Source organism: Nilaparvata lugens, unplaced genomic scaffold, assembly GCF_014356525.2.
Source record: "Nilaparvata lugens isolate BPH unplaced genomic scaffold, ASM1435652v1 scaffold3636, whole genome shotgun sequence".
Classification (NCBI taxonomy): domain Eukaryota; kingdom Metazoa; phylum Arthropoda; class Insecta; order Hemiptera; family Delphacidae; genus Nilaparvata; species Nilaparvata lugens.
In genome coordinates this window covers 5,246-28,057 of record NW_024090439.1, presented here as the reverse complement: position 1 = coordinate 28,057, position 22,812 = coordinate 5,246, and the positions used below count along the sequence as shown (strand labels likewise).

The window sequence follows — 22,812 nt, the reverse complement described above, 5'->3', positions numbered from 1 at the left end:
TCTTTTTCTCGAATCCTCATCAATTTTCATGTTAGATCAACCGCTTTCAAGTAAACTTGAATGTTTGACATCCACTCTTGTCTGCCTCAATATCTTTGAACTCTCACTACTCCGCTGTTTGTCTTTTGATTCCTCTAGGTTGAAGATAATTTCGTGTAGAATATCATCAATGCCTTTTTTTAGTATCCTCATCCCTGATTGGTTCTCTTCTTCTTCTTCTTCTTTTCCTTTCCCTTATGCCGCTAAGCGTCGGGTGCCTCCAGCCATTTCTTATATTGCACTCTATCGTGGGCCATCCTCCTAACGTCCGTCATTGTCTTTCCCTTTCCAGCCGCGATACTCGCCACATACTCGCTCCATTCCATCCGTGGTCGTCCCCTGCCTCGACGTCCCTCCGGTCTTGCTTCTATTACCATCCTTGCTTTTCTTTCCTCACTCATTCGTGTGACATGTCCATACCAACCTAAAGCTTTTCGTTGGACAGAAATGATCAGCTCTTCCTCCTTTAGAGTATCTCTGATCACTCCATTTCTCACTCTGTCTCTCCTTGTCTTTCCAACGACTTTTCTTAAATATCCCATTTCTGAGGAGGTAATTCTACTTTCATGCTTATCTAGGAGTGTCAGGCATTCTGTTCCATACATTAGGATGGTCTTAAAAACTGCTTGATCGATTTTCATTTTTGTTCCCTGGCTTATCTCTCTTTTCCCAAGTAGTGTCCTGCTTATTTGGTAGTATACCTGGTTAGCTTTCCTTACCCTATTATTGATTTCTTCATCAACCTTTCCATCTGTGGAAATGACCGTTCCCAAATATTCAAAGTTATTCACTCTTTCCATAGATTTTCCATTCCACTTTATTTCCATTTCTGCATTTCCCTGCATCTTAGATATCACCATTACCTTACTCTTATCTGTATTTACTATCATTCCCTTGTCTCTTATTGCACTACACCATTCCGTGACAGAATTCTGAAGGTCTCTTTTGTTTGTTGATATCAATGCAATGTCATCCGCATAGATAAGTGCTTGAACATACACAGGACGGAGCTGATGATTTCCGACTTTACTTCTACTTGTTCTTCTTTTACATATTTGATTGGTTCTCATGGAATTTAAAATTATGATTAAAATTTCACAAGATTTTGTCTAACTGTGCCTAAACCTATTTTGTACTATGCTTTATTATGTCCATCATCCCTAAGACACTATTTGTCAAACTAGTAATGTGTAGAACTTCCATATAAATTTTAATGAAAGCCCCTCTCATAAACTTTGTAATACAATCTCAGTATTCCAATGGTTCTATGCTGCTAGTGAGCCTAGTCTGTCTGTCTGTAGTTTTCTGCTCGTAAGCAGGTCCTTCTATATGGCAGCAGCCCTCCACTCTCTTCTATTCTCTGCCAGTCGCTTCGTTGCATAGTAGCTCATCCCCTCCTTGATGTCGTCCTACATTTTCTATCTTCTTCTCCCTCTTCCTCTTATTCCCGGAATGGTCCCCTCCATGGCATCCACCAACAAGCACTGCCGTCTCATCCAATGTCCCAGCCATCTCCTCTTTCTGCCCTTTATCACATCCAAGCCTAGAGCTCAATAAAATAGTGCTTCCAAGATGCTTGGCAACACAAAAGTTGGTCAAATTTTAATCGTGGTTTATTCCACTAGCACCAATTAGAGAAGGCGTTTTTGAATAGACAGCTTCTCTGATCAGCTCTTGTGGAATTGATCACGATTGAAATTTAACCGGCAATTGTGCAACCGGCTCTATGTATGTTACCTCATTTTTCTCTTCATATCTTTATTTCAGTGATGTACTAGTTGTAAGATATAATAAAGAATTAATAGCTGGATAAGAATAACTCACACCTACGAGACTCTGGTGGAGAAGAGACTCGACTCTATAGTGTAGTCCACCTTATAATGGCAGTGAATGAAGATAGAATAATAGCGATGCTGATTCTCTGCATTAATTAATTATATTTCTACACTGTCAAAAACATAATTGTCATCGTTGTGGACCTAGAAAAGGATAGTACCACCGGCTTTGTCAAATGATAGACAAGGATAGCAAAACCAAAGTTGATCAAATACTGTCATTATAACGTGGACCCCACTATAGTGGAGAGCATGTGTTTTGAAATGGTGACGTCGCGGAGACTAGAATCGACTGGTCTGAGTGTCACCATTTGGAAACACATGCTCTCCACTAGAGTCCAGTCTCTTCTCCACCTGAGTCGCCTAAGTGTGAGTTGAGCCTGAATCCACCATAAGATACTTACTCACTCCATGGCGCTACAGAGCGTTGGCCTCCTCTAGAATGCCTCTCCACTCCTCTCTTTCGACAGCCTTGCGTCTCCATCATCTAACGCCTATTTCCGAAGATCATCTTATACATCCTCCAAACATACTCCCATACCTTAAGATACTCCCAGAAATAAAAATTGCTATAAATTAAACGAAAATCCATATTGAATTCTGTAATTCACCCCGAAGATTTCTGTTATTGCAAATATTGACAACAGGGTAAACAGGTAGATGGAAATTCGATGAGCGCTACTTTTCAAAAATTATTTGTCAGCCCGGGAATCGAACCCAGTACCTCCAAATCAATTGCTGTAAATCAACCCGAAGACTTCTGCTACTGCAAATATTGACAACAGGGTAAACAGCTAGATGGAAATTCGATGAGCGCTACTATACAAAAATTATTTGTCATTCCCGGGCTGGCAAATAATTTTTGAATAGTAGCACTCATCGAACTTCCATCTAGCTGTTTACCCTGTTATCAATATTTGCAGTAGCAGAAGTATTCGGGGTGATTTACAGCAATTAATTTGGAGGTACTGGGTTTGATTCCCGGGCTGACAAATAATTTTTGAATGGTAACGCTCATCGAATTTCCATCTAGCTGTTTACCCTGTTGTCAATATTTGCAGTAGCAGAAGTCTTCGGGGTGATTTACAGCAATTAATTTGGATTTTTGTTTAATAATAATAATTAAATCATTAGCATTTGAATAATTGCAATATCTCAGTAATTTCCATCTATAAAAATTGTAATATTAATCTGAAATGTTTGATTTTTTCCAGGTGCCTTAAAAGGATTTTGAAAGATGTTTCGAATGATGTAACGTATATAAAAGTTGAAGGAAGGTATCAGGATGGAAAGGGAATATTGTATATCATTTTTAATATAAATATGATGAAATATCATATAAGTTGAAACAATATTAAAGTGTTCTCCTAACCTCCTATACAAAGAATGGGAAAATATATGGATGACCCTGTCTTCAATAGAATATATTTTAAAAGGTTTGTTGCTTCGTTTTTTCTGAAATTTTTTCAATAAAAAGTTAATTTGTATGTCTTTTATTTGTGGGGAGTATCTTACGGGAAGGTCCCACCTCGCCGAAATATATATCACTAGCCGACAGGCTCGCTTCGCTCGCCATATCCGTCTAGCCAGGGGGCTCCGCCCCCTGGACCACCGACTGGATCGTTCAAGAATGAGATCAGCAGGCTCGCTTCGCTCGCTTGCATTTTTCATTTGGGCATTTTTATCATATGTTAGGACAATCCAGTCGGGGGTCCAGACTAAACGGCTGGCTAAACGGATATGACGAGCGAAGCGAGCCTGACTGCTAGTAATATAATATTCCCAGGATTGAAGTAGCAGTGCTCAATCAATTTTTCCGCGATAAATGCATTTAAATCTTCAACTTGATGCCAACCTAACAAAGTCAACTCATCTTAATGCCAACCTGACAAAATTATTAATTTAGTTGCCAGTTAACAACTGTTTCGAAGAGGTACTCTATCTAGATTATAGTTCTATAGTAACATATGATATGGAAATTTCAATTATAATTAAGAGATTGGGAGAAGAAGAATATACATGCTGAAAGACAAACTTTAAACCCTTAAAAACAACCCTTACAGTTATAATATTGCCAAAAGATTTCCTAGTGCGCCTCTAAAGGGCCAACTGAACATACCTACCAAATTTGAACGTTTTTGGTCCGGTAGATTTTTAGTTATGCGAGTGAGTGAGTGAGTCAGTCAGTCAGTCAGTCAATCAGTGAGTGAGTGCCATTTCGCTTTTATATATATAGATTGACAATGGTGTAATAACCGAAACCGGTCTTTCTAAGTATCAATAAATCTTTGGTTTTTGACAATTTCTTAGTCTTTTTCATTCAATTAACTGAGGATTAAGGTGACATCTGTTGGTAACATTTCCGGAAACACTTGATTCCAACTAACGATCGGTTAGTTAACCAGGGATTAAGATGACAATTGTTTAGTCTATGGATTTACTCGCGGTTAATTAGGATTGACTAACTGTTAGTTAACGAAGGATTAAAGGCGTTATCGGTTAGTTTTAACAGAGGATCAGACTTGTCATCTTCGCATCAAGATGTAGGATGATTATAGATAGGATTAGGATTTGATGTTAAGCTTCAGTCAGAAGCCTTCTGATGATATTTAATAGACGTGATATTATGGTATAACTGGATCTTAGTGATGTGGTTTCTAATAGGGATGGGTATCGAAAGACAAAACATCGATGTTTTTTTACCTTAACATCGATAAGTGAAAACCATCGACCAGTAAACATCGATGTTAAAAACATCGATGTTAGATGTTGAAACATCGATGTTTTTAAACATGTTTTTAAACATCGATGTATCGATACCCATCCCTAGTTTCTAATATCTGATATGGTATATGATTAAACCCTTATAAGGTGGTAATAAGGTCTTCTAAAAATATAGCTTATTATAGTGAGGTCCACGTTATAATGGCAGTGTTTGATTAACATTGGTGTTGCTATCCTTGTCTATCATTCGACACAGAAGATAGCTCTATCTGGTTTTGTATCAAATTATGGTGTTGTGTGTCAAGTTGAGATTATACTGTATCACATTGTGTTGATACTGTATCATATTGTCGGTACGTAGGTGTTGCTATCCTTGTCTATCATCCGACAAAGCAGATAGCTCTATCCGGTTTTGTATCAAATTATGGTGTTGAGTATCATGTTGAAATGATACTGTATCATATTGTCGAACACTAATTGCTATAGTAAGGTCCACGTTTTAATTACAGTATTTGATTAACATTGGTGTTGCTATCCTTGTCTATCATTCCCAAAGCAGATAGCTCTCTCCTGTTTTATATCAAATTATGGTTTAATGTATCAATTTTAAATGATACTGTATCATATTGTCGAACACTAATTGCTATAGTGAGGTCCACGTTTTAATGGCAGTATTTGATTAACATTGGTGTTGCTATCCTTGTCTATCATTCCACAAAGCAGATAGCTCTATCCTGTTTTGTATCAAATTATGGTGTTGTGTATCATGTTGAGATGATACTGTATCATATTGTCAAACACTAATTGCTATAGTGAGGTCCACGTTATAATGGCAGTATTTGATTAACATTGGTGTTGCTATCCTTGTCTATCATTCGACAAAGCAGATAGCTCTATCCTGTTTTGTATCAAATTATGGTGTTGTGTATCATGTTGAGATGATACTGTATCATATTGTCGAACACTAATTGCTATAGTGAGGTCCACGTTATAATGGCAGTGTTTGATTAGCAATGGTGTTGCTATCCTTGTCTATCATTCGACACAGCAGATTGGTCTATCTGGTTTTGTATCAAATTATGGTGTTGTGTGTCAAGTTGGGATTATACTGTATCACATTGTGTTGATACTGTATCATATTGTCGGTACGTTGGTGTTGCTATCTTTGTCTATCTTCAGACAAAGTAGATAGCTCTATCTTGTTATGTATCAAATTATGGTGTTGAGTATAAAGTTGAAATGATACTGTATCATATTGTCGAACACTAATTGCTATAGTGAAGTCCACGTTTTAATGGCAGTATTTGATTAATATTAGTGTTGCTATCCTTGTCTATCATTCGAGACAGCAGATAGCTCTATCTGGTTTTGTATCAAATTATGGTGTTGTGTGTCAAGTTGGGTTTATACTGTATCACATTGTGTTGATACTGTATCATATTGTCGGTACGTAGGTGTTACTATCCTTGTCTATCATCCGACAAAGCAAAAAGCTCTATCCGGTTTTGTATCAAATTATGGTGTTGTGTATCAATTTGAGATGATACTGTATCATATTGTCGAACAATAATTGCTATAGTGAGGTCCACGTTATAATGGCAGTATTTGATTAACATTGGTGTTGCTATCCTTGTCTATCATTCAACAAAGCAGATAGCTCTATCCTGTTTTGTATCAAATTATGGTGTTGTGTATCAAGTTGAGATGATACTGTATCATATTGTCAAACACTAATTGCTATAGTGAGGTCCATGTTATAATGACAGTATTTGATTAACATTGGTGTTGCTATCCTTGTCTGTCATTCAACAAAGCAGATAGCTCTATCTGGTTTTGTATCAAATTATGGTGTTGTGTATCATGTTGAGATGATACTGTATCATATTGTCAAACACTAATTGCTATAGTGAGGTCCACGTTATAATGGCAGTATTTGATTAACATTGGTGTTGCTATCCTTGTCTATCATTCGACAAAGCAGATAGCTCTATCCTGTTTTGTATCAAATTATGGTGTTGTGTATCATGTTGAGATGATACTGTATCATATTGTCGAACACTAATCGCTATAGTGAGGTCCACGTTATAATGGCAGTGTTTGATTAGCAATGGTGTTGCTATCCTTGTCTATCATTCGACACAGCAGATTGGTCTATCTGGTTTTGTATCAAATTATGGTGTTGTGTGTCAAGTTGGGATTATACTGTATCACATTGTGTTGATACTGTATCATATTGTCGGTACGTTGGTGTTGCTATCTTTGTCTATCTTCAGACAAAGTAGATAGCTCTATCTTGTTATGTATCAAATTATGGTGTTGAGTATAAAGTTGAAATGATACTGTATCATATTGTCGAACACTAATTGCTATAGTGAAGTCCACGTTTTAATGGCAGTATTTGATTAATATTAGTGTTGCTATCCTTGTCTATCATTCGAGACAGCAGATAGCTCTATCTGGTTTTGTATCAAATTATGGTGTTGTGTGTCAAGTTGGGTTTATACTGTATCACATTGTGTTGATACTGTATCATATTGTCGGTACGTAGGTGTTACTATCCTTGTCTATCATCCGACAAAGCAAAAAGCTCTATCCTGTTTTGTATCAAATTATGGTGTTATGTATCAATTTGAAATGATACTGTATCATATTGTCGAACACTAATTGCTATAGTGAGGTCCATGTTTTAATGACAGTATTTGATTAACATTGGTGTTGCTATCCTTGTCTATCATTCAACAAAGCAGATAGCTCTATCCTGCTTTGTACCAAATTGATTTGTATCAAGTTGAGATGATACTGTATCATATTGTCGAACACTAATTGCTATAGTGAGGTCCACGTTATAATGACAGTATTTGATTAACATTGGTGTTGCTATCCTTGTCTATCATTCGACAAATCTCATTAGATTGTTATAGGCTAATTAGATGTATATGCAAGTAAGCACTTCTAAGTCCTCCCTCGCAAATCAAGTCCTTCAACAACTTTGCATCCGAGTTGGACTTAATTTAAGTTTCGATGACATTTTGAAGTCCCCTGGAACTTGAAAGGTATCTCCCGTCTATTATAATTTTCACGTATTTCCAATAATATGTAAAGGTTACTGTGAAGCTCATTGAATATTGGATATTATAGTCGATTCAGGCTCAAAAAAATTGTCAAAATTTTGTTTATTTTATTTATTTATTGTATAAAATACAATTATGACATTGGAGGAAAAACTAGGCTAAGCCTGTACTATTTCTCTCCAAAAATTTTGATAAAATGTTAATGTTGTCCAAAAGATAAGGTTATATAGTCACACACTGCTTCGTCACTTGATTTTCGGTCCAGAAATGATGATTTAAAATTTCGAATTTTGAAGGTTGATTTTATACTCAAAATGAATCACAAAGAAAATATTCCATGGTTTATAGATTTCATTCAAAGTTTGTAAGTTTTGTATCAAACTATGATGTTGTGTATCAAGTTGACATCGTACTGTATCATTTTGTGTTGATACTGTATCATTTAAGGTGATATGCCACGGTAAAGGACCGTTATGTTGCAAAATAATGTGAGTGTTAACTGGAGCCGATAGTCCTAGTAGTTGTTTTTGGTGAAGCTATGTGACGCTGGTAGTCTCTCATACTGTGCCCTTCTTACACTCTTACACTCCCAACAACACACTAATAATAGACAGTGTATAGGGTGTCTATGTTGCAAATGTGAGTGTTAACTGAAGCCGATAGTCCTAGTAGTTGTTTTTGGTGAAGCTATGTGACGCTGGTAGTCTCTCATACTGTGCCCTTCTTACACTCTTACACTCCCAACAACACACTAATAATAGACAGTGTATAGGGTGTCTATGTTGCAAATGTGAGTGTTAACTGAAGCCGATAGTCCTAGTAGTTGTTTTTGGTGAAGCTATGTGACGCTGGTAGTCTCTCATACTGTGCCCTTCTTACACTCTTACACTCCCAACAACACACTAATAATAGACAGTGTATAGGGTGTCTATGTTGCAAATGTGAGTGTTAACTGAAGCCGATAGTCCTAGTAGTTGTTTTTGGTGAAGCTATGTGACGCTGGTAGTCTCTCATACTGTGCCCTCTTACACTCTTACACTCCCAACAACACACTAATAATAGACTGTAGTAGTCCACAGTAATCTGAGAAAAAATTTGGAAGATGAACAACGGGATATCTTCTTATGCTATCTTTTCTCTGTGGCTTAGGCTTCACATGTTTTGTAGACCACTTGAATCAGGTGTTACAAAAAGTGAAAGACGATCATAAGCTAAGAAAAGGATACATGAATAAATTAGAATTGCCGTTAAAATTCAACGTTTATTCAATTTTTTATTTACAGAGGCTCATTACGTTGTAGCAAATTTGATAATTCAACGAGATTCTCCCATTTGAGATTGTTAATAAATAGGTTCACGAATGTTGAATTTCTTTGAAAATTGCTGCAATACTTATAGATTGAAATGTTTCCTGACAAAATTATAACTTCAATTTGGTAAATTGTTCTGAAATAATGAATAATTCAATTATTTCTTCCCCGATATAATTTTAAACGAAATATGAATTTTCATAGCAAATAGATGATCAATCACATGCTGATTCATCCCAAAATTATAACAACTGTTAATACACAGGATACATGTACTAAATACTAAAAAATCAACTACAAAAATATATTATTATAATATAAATAAAGCAAAGTAGTGAACTAACTGAAACCATACTTTACAATGAACTACTGTTCTGCCCAGTGGAGAAAGAATATTACATTGATTCTTATGGGAGTATTCACACATAAGCAGACTGCAGTTGTGTGAACACTTCCATAAGAAACAATGGTATTTGCTTTCTGGAGAATAGAAATCCATTGGAAATCAGGGTTTCAAAAAACTAATCAAGTTAAACTTAAAGGCCCGGTTGTACAAAAGGTTGTTAAATTCTAACCGTGATTAACTTTACGAGAACAAGTCAGAGAAGGCGTTTTTGAAGACAGCTTTTCCTAATGGTTTCGTGAAATTAATCACGGTTAAAATTTAATCTGCTTTTGTGCAACCAGCACATAGAAGTTTAAACTTACATAATATTTGTGTAAATAATAATCAAAAATGTTTATAAATAGATATAATTTACTAAACTAATAAACTATGCTCTCTACTGCTAGGCACTACCCAAACAAGGAACTAAATTGAAAGATTCTGTTACTTAAAATAATCAATAAATAATTAACTTTTTGTGAATTACTGGTTTTATCTCATAGTTCAACCACTAGAAAGCTGTTAAACCTATGAATCTTACATGTTATATACTGTTGTTTTCTGTGTTTTTTGGGTTTTTTTAGGATTTGGTTGGGTGATTCTGTTGAAGAAATTGCTGGAATTTGAACGTAGAAAATTTCCAATAATGGAAAAAAGTGTAAAGAATTTTGTAGTTTTTTGAGGATTTGTTTGTATGATTTTTTTTTGTTGAAAAAATAGCTGGAATTTGAACATAGCTCTGAGAATTTCCAATGATAGAAACAAGTGTATAGAATTTTCCATTAGTAGTAATAATAAGGGGATTCTGGGACCACCAGCGATGAGCAGCCTAATTAGGTTAGGTTAGGTTAGGCTGCTTATCGCCGGTGGTTCCAGAACCGGCTCAACCTCCCTACTTCCATTATTTCTCCGGTGAGCTTACTGTTATTTTAGAAACTGTTCTGGGATTCCCGAAATATGTGAACAAGTCTATAGGATCATCGACAATTTCTTAGTATTTTTATTTAAGTCCATAGGATTCTCTCTAATTTGTTTCAATGTATTGTTCATTTTAAAGTGTTGTGATCTCTACAATGAAGTGGGTATTTTACCCACTATTGAACGACAACTCTATCAACAAAAATAAATCTTGGGAGTAAATAATTTAGAATATATGTGCGGAATAGGCCTTAATTATTATTATGGAACTAGATAAAGTTTTGACATTCGATTTTATAGTAAATGAGCTGGTTGCACAAGAGCCGGTTAAATTTTAACCATGATTAATTCCACGAGGACCATTCAGCGAAGGTTTTTTTTTAAAGACGGTTTCTCTGATTGGTTCTTGTGAAATTAATCAGGGTTGAAATTTAACCGGCCTTTTTGCAACCGGGCCAAAGAAGAGAAAGCTTTATGAAGCATTAGATACAAGATTGGAGACATCTGATCAATCCAGAATTTGTATGTGGGAATTTGAATGGCATTTTTTCATGAGACATAGAATTTTTCCAAGTTATTTGGGAGAAAATAAATGAAATAATTACAAACATATCGTGTAGTGGGAATTTGGATGTTTTCTCTTTTATGAGACATTGAATTTTCCCAAATTATTTGAAAGAAAATTAATGAAGAATATCTGATTTCATAGAAAAATCAGTGGAAAGATTATATTGATACAGTATTGTATTTTTATCGGAAAATTTGAATCTCTTGGCAAACTCTTCTTTTTACACTCATTTCTTATGAAAAACATTAATTTCCCCGGGAATAAATCACCCAACAACTCACATAATGATTGTATTTTTTTTTCGAAAACATTTGTCATTTTCACAATAGATTATTGTTGACAAATGCTCCAATTTTTGTGAATTTGATTTCAATTTTTGATTTGATAGCGAGATATTATTTATTCAAAACTTATGTATTTTATTGTAGCTTCTAGTTCCATTTCCGTTTTCCCATGTTGCAGATTTTGAAGTGACAATAGCTGATGTCTGAAACAAATGAAAAAAGATAGAGCATTAATCACCTATAAGAAAGATTATAGAAATCATTCAGTATAAGAAAGTAAATGTGATTTGAACATTTTCATGAATGAACACTGTTAATACACTTCTCCAGCAACGACAAGGACAAGAGTAGTGTCAAGCGAATCCCTCAAACTTTCTGTCTCTCTCTTCCCTGATCGTCTGTAGTGAGGTCCACGTTATAATGGCAGTGTGTTTGATTAACATTGGTGTTGCTATCCTTGTCTGTCATTCAACAAAGCAGATAGCTCTATCCTGTTTTGTATTGAATTATGGTGTTGTGTATCAAGTTGAGATGATACTGTATCATATTGTTGTTTTTCTTGTTCTACAGTGAAGTGGGTATTTCACCCACTATTGAACGACAACTCTATCAACAAAAATAAATCTTGGGAGAAAATAATTTAGAATATATGTGCGGAATAGGCCTTAATTATTATTATGGAACTAGATAAAGTTTTGACACTCGATTTTATAGTAAATGAGCCGGTTGCACAAGAGCCGGTTAAATTTTAACCGTGATTAATTCCACGAGGACCATTCAGCGAAGGTTTTGTTTTAAAAGACGGTTTCTCTGATTGGTTCTTGTGAAATTAATCAGGGTTAAAATTTAACCGGCCTTTTTGCAACCGGGCCAAAGAAGAAAAAACTTTACGAAGCATTAGATACAAGATTGAAGAAATCTGATCAATCCAGAATTTGTATGTGGGAATTTGAATGGCTATTTTTTATGAGACATAGAATTTTTCCAAGTTATTTGGGAGAAAATAAATGCAATAATCACAAACATAATATCGTGTAGGGGGAATTTGGATGTTTTTTCTTTTATGAGACATTTAGTGAAATTAGAAAGAAAATTAATGAAGAATATCTGATTTCATAGAAAAATCAGTGGAAAGATTGTATTGATACAGTATTGTATTTTTATCGGAAAATTTGAATCTCTTGGCAAACTATTCTGTTTACATTCATTTCTTATGAAAAACTTTTATTTTCCCCGGGAATAAATCACCCAACAACTAACATAATGATTGTATTTTTTTTCGAAAACATTTGTCATTTTCACAATAGATTATTGTTGACAAATGCTTCAATTTTTGTGAATATGATTTCAATTTTTGATTTGATAGCGAGATATTATTTATTCAAAACTTATGTAATTTATTGTAGCTTCTAGTTCCATTTCCGTTTTCCCATGTTGCAGATTTTGAAGTGACAATAACTGATGTCTGAAACAAACAAAAAAGAGAGAGAATTAGTCATGAACAATGAAAATAATACATCAAGTGCTGGTTAAATTTAACCGTGATTAATTCCACGAGAAGCAATCAGAGAAGTCGCCTTTTCAAAAACGCCTTCTTTGATTTGCTCTCGTGAAATTAATCACGGTTAAAATTCAACCGGCTTTTGTGCAACCAGGCCTGAAAGCTTGATCAAATAGTACGCAAAATACTGGGAATCAGTAAAGTTGAACGAGCGTAGCGAGTTCTCACTGGTGACTAGAGCCTCAAGTCGTTGTGCGTTGGGGGTGTGTATGTTCGACGAATACTTTCGATTCCTTCCAATAATCAAATTCAAAGTCCTCACTTCTTCGTCTCAGTTTGAAGGGGAAGTGCTGAATGCCATCCATCAATAGCCCTTACTTAAGCCGGGACTGACTGTTCAATGTGCCCATTCGGTTATCTAAAAACTAAAGTGATTGTTCTAGTTGATGATTTAGAAAAAATAATCACTTTTTCTACACACAATTGCTTCAGCCTTACTTCAGCCGGGACCGACCGTCCAACGTGCCCATTCGATAACTCAGGTTATCAGAAAACTCAAGATATTATTTGTTTTAGTTGATGATTTGGAAAAAATATTCACTTTTTCCACTCACAACTGCTTCAGCCTAACTTCAGCCGGAACCGACTATTGAACGTGCCCATTCGGTTATCAAAAAACTCAAGATATTTGTTTCAATATTGATGATTTAGAAAAAATATCTACTTTTTCTACTCACAATAATTATTACTTCAGCCGGGACTGACCGTTCAACGTGCCCATTCGATGACACAGCTTATCAAAAAACTTGAGATATTTGTTTTAATTGATGACTTATAGGAAAACATATTCACTTTTTCTACTCACAATTGCTACAGGACCGACTGTTCAACGTGCTCACTCGTTTCCTCTACTCACAATTATTGCTTCAGCCTTACTTCAGCCGGGACCGACTGTTCAACGTGCCCATTCGATACCAAAAAAATTGAGATACTTGTTTTAATTGATGATTTAGAGAAAATATTCAGTTTTTCTACTCACAATTGCTTTTCTTCTCCTCGGGCTGATTGCGGTAGTACTGGTGTTGCTGTAGGGGGGCAGCCACAGGCATCATCAGCTGTTCCTGTTGGGGAGGCGACGGTGGCGCCACGGCGGCAGTCTGCGCAACTAGCGGCAGCGAGCGCAACTTGTCTAGAAGCAGGGCTAGGTAGGCCGCGTTGCGTTCCTGCGTTTAGTCAAAAAATCATAAATAAAAATTTAAAGATAATTTAATCAAAAATAATATAACATTACACAGATTTTAGTATGACATTAATTCAGGCGATAGAAGGGGAAACTGTAGTTCTTTAGGAAAAGGGATAAGGCTCAACTGACACTTGGGCGACTGAGGTGGAGAAGAGACTGGACTCTAGTCGAGAGCATGTGTTTGCAAATGGTGACGTCGCGGAGACTAGAATCGACTGGTCTGAGTGTCGCCATTTGGAAACACATGCTCTCCACTAGAGTCCAGTCTCTTCTCCACCTGAGTCGCCTAAGTGTGAGTATAGGAAAGTTAAAAGTTCTTCAGGGAAGGAAATAATTGTTGTTCAGGAGAGGAAACAGTTCCAAGTCCATGGTTCATGTTGTGGGGTCTACATGACAAGAGGTGTCCATAGTGATGTTCATGTTACAAAGACAGTGAAAGATAGGACAGTGTTGTCGCTTCTCTGCCATGCCACTGCCTTCTATATAGGATAGCTGGAGTAATATCAATTGTTCATTCTTGTAAATATTCCGGTAGTCGCGCCCTACTCAATCACACGAGCAGTCGCGTGTTGTATTTTTTACAACATCCAATTTTCCAAGTATTATGTACTCTGTTTGCTGTCAAAACATATTAATTAATTATATAATTACTTTTTCGCCACACTGCACAGAAAGCAGCTGTTTTCCAGTCCCTACGTAGATCTGAAAGACCTTGTTTGCAGACGACGTCAGAAAGGGTTTCTTTTCCGGTCTAGGCCAGAAAGTTGTCTCTTTCCAGCCGCTTATGGCTGGAAACAACGCGCTAATTATTATTAATAAGTCATCCGCTAGATCGGGCGAGTGTCCACTTTCATAATAAGCTGAAGTCGCCATGATTTTAGTTCCAGTTTCGAATCAAACTAATTCGCTTCGCAACCAGTTTTATTCAATTATTTATTGTTGATTAGTGCATTCCGAATTTTCAAAAATGCTTGAAGATGACTGTGGTATTCCAAGTGAAATTTTAAAAGAATCTGAAATCCTGACTGCAAATCTTCTACCACTAAAATCAAGAGATAGGTACGATAGCTTAACGAGTATTCTTTATTTTGTATTCTTTATTTATTTTGTCAGCAATACCTGTAGTGTGGCGAAAAATATCGTTCGCACCACGGGCAAAAATGTTTTTCCAGCTCTCAATCTTTTCTAGTCCTCGGCCTACGGCCTCGGACTTGAAACCCGATTTCGAGCTGGAAAAATCTCATTTTCTGCTCTAGGTGCGAAATATACTATTTCGCCCCATTTGGATGTAATGAGCTGGTTTTCGTGCGTCATATGGAGGCCGAAAATGATTGTTTTCTGACCAGGCCGGTAAAAGTTTTACGGCCCTAGGGCTGTAAAATAACCTTGAAGTCAGCTGATTCTGATTTGATGTGAACGTGTTTACAAAATGGTTTATGAAACGGAATCAGTTTATGCTTCTAGAGTTGAATTCATTTTATTTGGATGAATAGATTTATATATTATAAATTATTCAAATTCGATTTTCAGAGTAGGATAGAACTTCCAACCTAAACTTCCGAAGTCAACGACAACAAGCATTGTTGACGTTGACATTCAGATTGGCCAAATTTCAGTGCTAAAACAGCTGATCAAAAATTTTTTCATTATTTGTGTTTATTATTCAAGAATCAAAACATTTATAATAAAATCATCTTATTGTCAATTGGAAGAATAAAATGTATAAACTCAACCTCTTACATAATTGAACATAATCTTTTAGGTTATTTAGACAAACCAGAATAAAAAATAAAAATACTTGGACAATTTCCTGATATTCAGATTACCTCAGATTTGCTAGAGCTATGACCTTCCTTCGCTTTCGGAAGTGCCTAATAAACAATAAATTATGCTCATATTTATATTGTTTATTTTTCTGTGTGGCGAAAAATAACGTTCTCACCATGGGCAAAAATGTGTTTCTGGCTCTCAATCTTTTCTAGTCCTCGGACTACGGCCTCGGACTTGAAAACCGATTTCGAGCCAGAAAAGTCTCATTTTCGGCCCTAGGTGCGAAATATACTATTCCCATCTTCTTGGATTATTTTACGCCTATGAACATTTGGATGAATCACATTTCATAGCCCAATAAAGTACACAAAGCTAAGCCATCAATTCTGTGTTATTGGTTCGTTCAGTCCCCGTATACAGTCTTTCCCTATCTTATGCACTGTGGCGACTAAATGGCACCTTAAGACTGAACCATTGCTCGGTTGATACTGCAACTCAGTGGAGTGATGGGGGGAAAGTTTTGGAATGCGTAGGTGACTCATTCACTGACACCACACTATTCAATAGTTTTGTGCAGCAAAAAAATGACACTGTTGTACTTTTTACAACAGCGCGACTGCCAGACGGTTAAAAATGATAAATCATATTTTATTCGTCGAGAAAAATTATAATAATAAATTTTCATCATTGAGATTGAATAATTTGTTAATCAATTATATTTCTACATTTCTGAGAAACGATCAGGAAACGTTGCGGAGGTAGGGAAGGATAACGCTCTCTTCTTCGTGGAATGATAGACAAGGATAGCAACACCAATGTTAATCAAATACTGTCATTATAACGTTGAACTTTTACTAAAGATTATTAATTTTCTGAGTGAGTTTTTTTTGGTGTATGAAGTGTTGCCTATCTTGCCCCTTCGCAGCTTTAAAAAGTATAGTGACCATGTAATGCGGGTTGCCTAACCTGTTCCTTCATTATACTGTATGTTGCATAGGTACTAAAATAATATAATACCTACTATAATAGCAGTATTTCATTGACATTGGTGTTGCTATCCTTGTCTATCATTCCACAAAGAAGATAGCAAATGTATCTAATTGAGTTGATACTGTATCATGTTGTGTTGATACTGTATCATGTGGTGTTGATACTGTATCATATTGAGTTGATACTGTATCATGTTTTGGTTGCTCTTGTTCTATAGTGAGGTCCACGATATAGTTGCAGTATTTGATTGACATTGGTGTTGCTATCATTGTCTATCATTCCACAAATCAGATAGCGAATGTATCAAATTGAGTTGATACTGTATCATATTGTGTTGATACTGTATCATGTAGTGTTTGTTCTTGTTCTATAGTGAGGTCCACGATATAGTTGCAGTATTTGATTGACATTGGTGTTGCAATCCTTGTCTATCATTCCACAAAGTAGATAGCGAATGTATCAAATTGAGTTGACAATGTATCATATTGTGTTGATACTGTATCATGTAGTGGTTGTTCTTGTTCTATAGTGAGGTCCACGTTTTGATTAACATTGGTGTTGCTATCATTGTCTATCATTCCACGAAGCAGGTAGCAAATGTATCAAATTGAGTTGATACTGTATCATATTGTGTTCATTCTGTATCATATTGTGTTGATACTGTATCGTGTTTTGGTTGTTCTTGTTCTATAGTGAGGTCCACGTTTTAATGACAGTATTTGATTGACATTGGTGTTGCTATCATTGTCTATCATTCCACGAAGACGGTAGCAAATGTATCAAATTGAGTTGATACTGTATCATATTGTGTTGATACTGTATCATGTAGTGGTTGTTCTTGTTCTATAGTGAGGTCCACGTTTTGATTAACATTGGTAGGTATCAAATGCAGGTAACATGGTAAGCAGGTAGCGAATGTATCAAATTGAGATGATACTGTATCATTTTTTGTGTTGATACTGTATCATGTTTCGGTTTTTCTTGTTCCATAGTGAGGTCCACTTTATAATGACAGTATTTCATTAACAGTGGTGTTGCTATCCTTGTCTATCATTTCACAAAGCAGATAGCTCTATTCTTCTCCACCTCCGCAACGTTGCTCGATCGTTTTCAAATTGTTCTAGAGGTATAATTATCCAACAAAAAATTTGTAAAATATCAATTATTATTTTTATCAACAAGAATGAACAGTTAATACATTAATACAGTTATCCATCAGATATATCGGTAACAGCTATCTTCTATGGAAGGCAGTGGCAAGGCAGAGAATCAGCAACGCTGTTCCTCTATATTATTTTACTGCCATTATAACGTGGACCTCACTATAGACTTGTTCATTGTAGGCATTTTATCGCTTCTTGATCTATTGTTAGGGTCTTCTTTCAGTAATATCACATTAGAAATTACAGTATTTCATCTTAAATCCTGTTTCTTCCCAAGAAGTTACTAGCTACGTTGTTAATTTATTTCGTTGCTTTGTTATTGGCAGTATAAATCCATTGGAATATATTTTTCTTGAGTTTTACGAGGAAAGCCTTTATAGTATGAGATAATATATTTTTTACAAGAGTCATCTCTTTCACAAAACAGTGTATGGCGTAATTGTACAAAATTGATGGTGAAGAAGAAGGAGGAGGTGGTGGAGGAGGTGGTGGAGAAGAAGACTATGAAGAAGAAAAAGAAGGAGGAGGAGGAGAAGAAGAAGGAGGAGAAGGAGGAGGAGAAGAAGAAGGAGGAGGAGAATAATGATATTGATGAGAAGGAGAAGAAGAATAACTATCCTGATCATAAAGGTGTTATAAGAAAACTCACTCATCTAACTCAAATTCAATTTTTATTCTTTATCCTATTATATTGAGTGAGCAATTTCTGTATGTCTGTTTATATTTTTATAATATCTGGTTATTTTTATAATATAAATGATAATATAAAAAACCAGATACTATCTGGTTATTTATGTTCAACGGATCTCAAAAGCGGCTCTAACGATTTTCACGAAATTTGGAACATAGTAGGTTTATGATATAAAAATTCGATTGCACTAGGTCTCATCCCTGGGAAAACTCGCTGGAGGACATGAAAAGGATAATAATTATTCATCCTTGGAAAAACAGATGATAATTTCGTCGTCTGTTGATGATTGAAGTGAGTGAGCGAGTGCATATGTGTGAGACTGAGATAAAAATAAAATTATGACTCAGCTATTGAACTTTTGTAATCATTCAATCAGGTACTTAGGGCTGGTTGAATTTTAATCTTTATTAATTCCAGGCTTTTGTGCAACTAAGCCTTTGTTAGAGAAATTTTTGCATTCCTCTGGGAATTGATCTCAATTCACTGTGATTAGATAGAACATTTCTGTATGAACTATAAATTATATATTATAATTTCTTCTTCCATAATAATTTTTTTCATGCTTTCCACTCGGTCCCCCGATATTGTATAAATTAATTGAGAATAGTTTGCTACATACCTGTTGCTGCATGGCCTCATACTCTCTCAGCAGAGCCTCCCTGACTTCGGCCTCTCTCTCGTCCATAATCAGCTGTTCCTGGCTGTTGCTGCCCACTAATTCACCCCCCAAATCCAGGGGGGTCTGGTCGCCAGCCCCCCTTGACACAGCGTCCCTGTGGGAGCCGCCCCTGTCTGTGCCCCCCAAGGCTAGGCTATTGGCCGAGACTAGAAGTAACAGAAGAATGGAGAGATGTTGGAGACCTCGTGTGGTGGCCATTTTGGGGACCTGTGCGAAAAGAAATTCAGTTTAATTAGTTATTAAAATTGAATTATCAAATTGTAGAGTTATATCATAGGGTAACAGCTATCTTCTATGGAAGGCAGTGGCAAGGCAGAGAATCAGCAACGCTGTTCCACTATCTTACTTTACTGCCATTATAACGTGGACCTCACCATAGACTTGTTCAATGTAGGCATTTTATCGCTTCTTGATCTATTGTTAGGGTCTTCTTTCAGTAATATCACATTAGAAATTACAGTATTTCATCTTAAATCCTGCTTCTTCCCAAGAAGTTACTAGCTACGTTGTTACTTTATTTCGTTGCTTTGTTATTGGCAGTATAAATCCATTGGAATATATTTTTTATGAGTCTTACGAGGAAAGCCTTTATAGTATAAGATATTATCTTTTTACAAGAGACATCTCTATGACAAAACACTGTATGAGGTAATTGTACAAAATTGAAGGAGGAGAAGAAGGAGGAGGAGGAGGAGGAGGAGGAGAAGAAGACGATGGAGAAGAAGAAGAAGAAGAAGGAGGAGGAGGAGGAGGAGGAGGAGGAGGAGAAGAAGAAGGAGGAGGAGGAGTAGGAAGGTGAGGTAGTGGAGGAGTTGGTGGAGAAGAAGACGATGAAGAAGAAGAAGAAGGAGGAGAAGAAGAAGGAGGAGGAGGAGAAGGAGGAGGAGAAGAAGAAGAAGGAGGAGAAGGAAGATGAGGTGGTGGAGGAGGTGGTGGAGAAGAAGACGATGAAGAAGAAGAAGGAGGAGAAGAAGAAGGAGGAGAAGGAGATGGTGGAGAAGAAGACGATGAAGAAGAAGAAGGAGGAGAAGAAGAAGGAGGAGGAGGAGGTGGTGGAGAAGAAGACGATGAAGAAGAAGAAGGAGGAGAAGAAGAAGGAGGAGGAGGAGGTGGTGGAGGAGGTGGTGGAGAAGAAGACGATGAAGAAGAAGAAGAAGAAGAAGAAGGAGGAGGAGAAGAAGAAGGAGGAGGAGGAGAAGGAGGAGGAGGAGAAAAATGATATTGATGAGAAGGAGAAGAAGAATAACTATCCTGATCATAAAGGTGTTATAAGAAAACTTACTCATCAAACTCAAATTCAATTTTTATTCTTTATCCTATTATATTGAGTGAGCAATTTCTATATGTCTGTTTATATTTTTTTATAATATCTGGTTATTTTTATAATATAAATGATAATCAAAAGCGGCTGTAACGATTTTCACGAAATTTGGAACATAGTAGGTTTATGATAAAAAAATTCGATTGCACTAGGTCTCATCCCTGGGAAAACTCGCTGAAGGACATGAAAAGGATAATAATTATTCATCCTTGGAAAAACAGATGATAATTTCGTCGTCTGTTGATGATTGAAGTGAGTGAGCGAGTGCATGTGTGGGGACTGAGATAAAATTATGACTCAGCTATTGAACTTTTGTAATCATTCAATCAGGTACTTAGGGCTGGTTGAATTTTAATCCTTATTAATTCCAGGCTTTTGTGCAACTAAGCCTTTGTTAGATAAATTTTTGCATTCCTCTGGGAATTGGTCTCAATTCACTGTGATTAGATAGAACATTTCTGTATGAACTATAAATTATATATTATAATTTCTTCTTTCATAATAATTTTTTCATGCTTCCCATTCGGTCCCCCGGTATTGTATAAATTAATTGAGAATAGTTTGCCACATACCTGTTGCTGCATGGCCTCATACTCTCTCAACAGAGCCTCCCTGACTTCGGCCTCTCTCTCGTCCATAATCAGCTGTTCCTGGCTGTTGGTGCCCACTAATTCGCCCCCTAAATCCAGGGGGGACTGGTCGCCAGCCCCCCTTGACACAGCGCCCCTGTGGGAGCCGCCCCTGTCTGTGCCCCCCAGGGCTAGGCCATTGGCCGAGACTAGAAGTAACAGAAGAATGGAGAGATGTTGTAGACCTCGTGTGGTGGCCATTTTGGGGACCTAAAAAATAAGAAGTTCAGTTATTTAAATTGAATTCAAATTGTAGAGTTATATATTATCTCAGTTATCGGATTATATATTATTAGTTGGAAATTGTAGACCATATTTATTCAAGTTGAGGAATTTGTGGAATAAATAGATCGTAGATGGAAGAAAGCACCAGAAGATATGCCATGGTTTGTAGAATTTATTTGAAGTTGTAATGGCAGTATTTGATTAAAATTGGTGTTGCTATCCTTGTCTATCATTCCACAAAGCAGATATCTCTATCCTGTTTTGTACCAAATTATGGTGTTGTGTATCAAGTTAAGATGATACTGTATCATATTTTCGGTATGTCGAACACTAATTCTTGTTATAGTGAGGTTCACGTTTTAATGGTAGTATTTGATTAACATTGGTGTTGCTATCCTTGTCTATCATTCCACAAAGCAGATATCTCTATCCTGTTTTGTACCAAATTATGGTGTTGTGTATCAAGTTAATATGATACTGTATCATATTGTCGGTATGTCGAACACTAATTCTTGTTATAGTGAGGTTCACGTTTTAATGGTAGTATTTGATTAACATTAGTGTTGCTATCCTTGTCTATCATTCCACAAAGCAGATAGCTCTATCCTGTTTAGTATCAAATTATGGTGTTGTGTATCAAGTTAAGATGATACTGTATCATATTGTCGGTATGTCGAACACTAAAGTGCGAGATAAATTAATTTTAACATGAAGAGGAGAAACCCATTTCTCCCTCCACAGTTTGTAGTATAGACACAGACGGACATCCTGCGCACAATTGGATGCGCCGTGTCATTTTGATTCATGTTCTTGTGATGAAAACATCTCTGTATCATACACAAACCAATATACCTGCTGACCAGTATAGCAGGATGGTGGGGAGTGTTGCCGCGTCGCGTTACAAAGCTCTCTCACTCAGACACAAAAGAAGGAGAATGCTGCTAGGTAGTGGGAGTGATTAGTGGAGGATAGAGCATCGGACCTCTCCGTCTTCGAGAAAGAGCCGTGTTAAAAGTAATTTATCTCGCACTTTAGTATTGATACAGTAAAGGACATGTAGTTTCAAAGAATTTGTGTTGAAAATTCGAAGTTGATTTATGGAAGCAATCGTAAGTAATCGTCAAACAAACAAACCCACGAACGGACAACGGATCATGGCTGTTGTCATCAGTAAGAACTCGCTACTCTCGTTCAAATACTACCAAATCCTATACTATTAAACGAGCAACTTCTCTTTATATGTTTGGATGTTTAGATATTTATATGTCTGTATTTCACCGGATCTCGAAAACGGCTCTAACGATTCTCACGAAATTCAGAACATAGTAGGTTTATAATATAAATATTCGATTGCACTGGGTATCATCCCTGGGAAAACTCGCTGAAGGACATTGAAAGGATAATTATTATTCATCCTTGGGAAAACAGCTGATAATGGTTATTTCGTCAGCTGTTGGTGATGGAAG

General features: G+C 36.4%; 2 protein-coding genes across 3 annotated transcripts; both read right to left on the bottom strand.

Annotated features, from left to right (window-relative positions):
- Window positions 1–242: 242 nt before the first annotated feature.
- LOC120355620 lies at window positions 243–644 on the bottom strand. The gene has a single exon (XM_039444211.1). It carries the CDS (start codon window positions 642–644, stop codon window positions 243–245), a length of 402 nt encoding a protein of 133 aa, XP_039300145.1.
- An 8,269-nt stretch (window positions 645–8,913) lies between these two features.
- On the bottom strand, window positions 8,914–21,331 carry LOC111050004 (the record flags this gene model as incomplete). Of its 2 annotated transcripts, none has more annotated exon segments than XM_039444213.1 (3): window positions 8,914–11,337; window positions 13,675–13,858; window positions 21,065–21,331. In XM_039444213.1, coding segments are annotated over 3 exon segments (498 nt in total). In that variant the 3' UTR covers window positions 8,914–11,281.
- Between the last annotated feature and the right edge of the window lie 1,481 nt (window positions 21,332–22,812).

Bases quoted from the DNA above. Each gene is read 5' to 3' on its own strand.
- LOC120355620 (XM_039444211.1), bottom strand. From the start codon at position 644: ATGTATGGAACAGAATGCCTGACACTCCTAGATAAGCATGAAAGTAGA.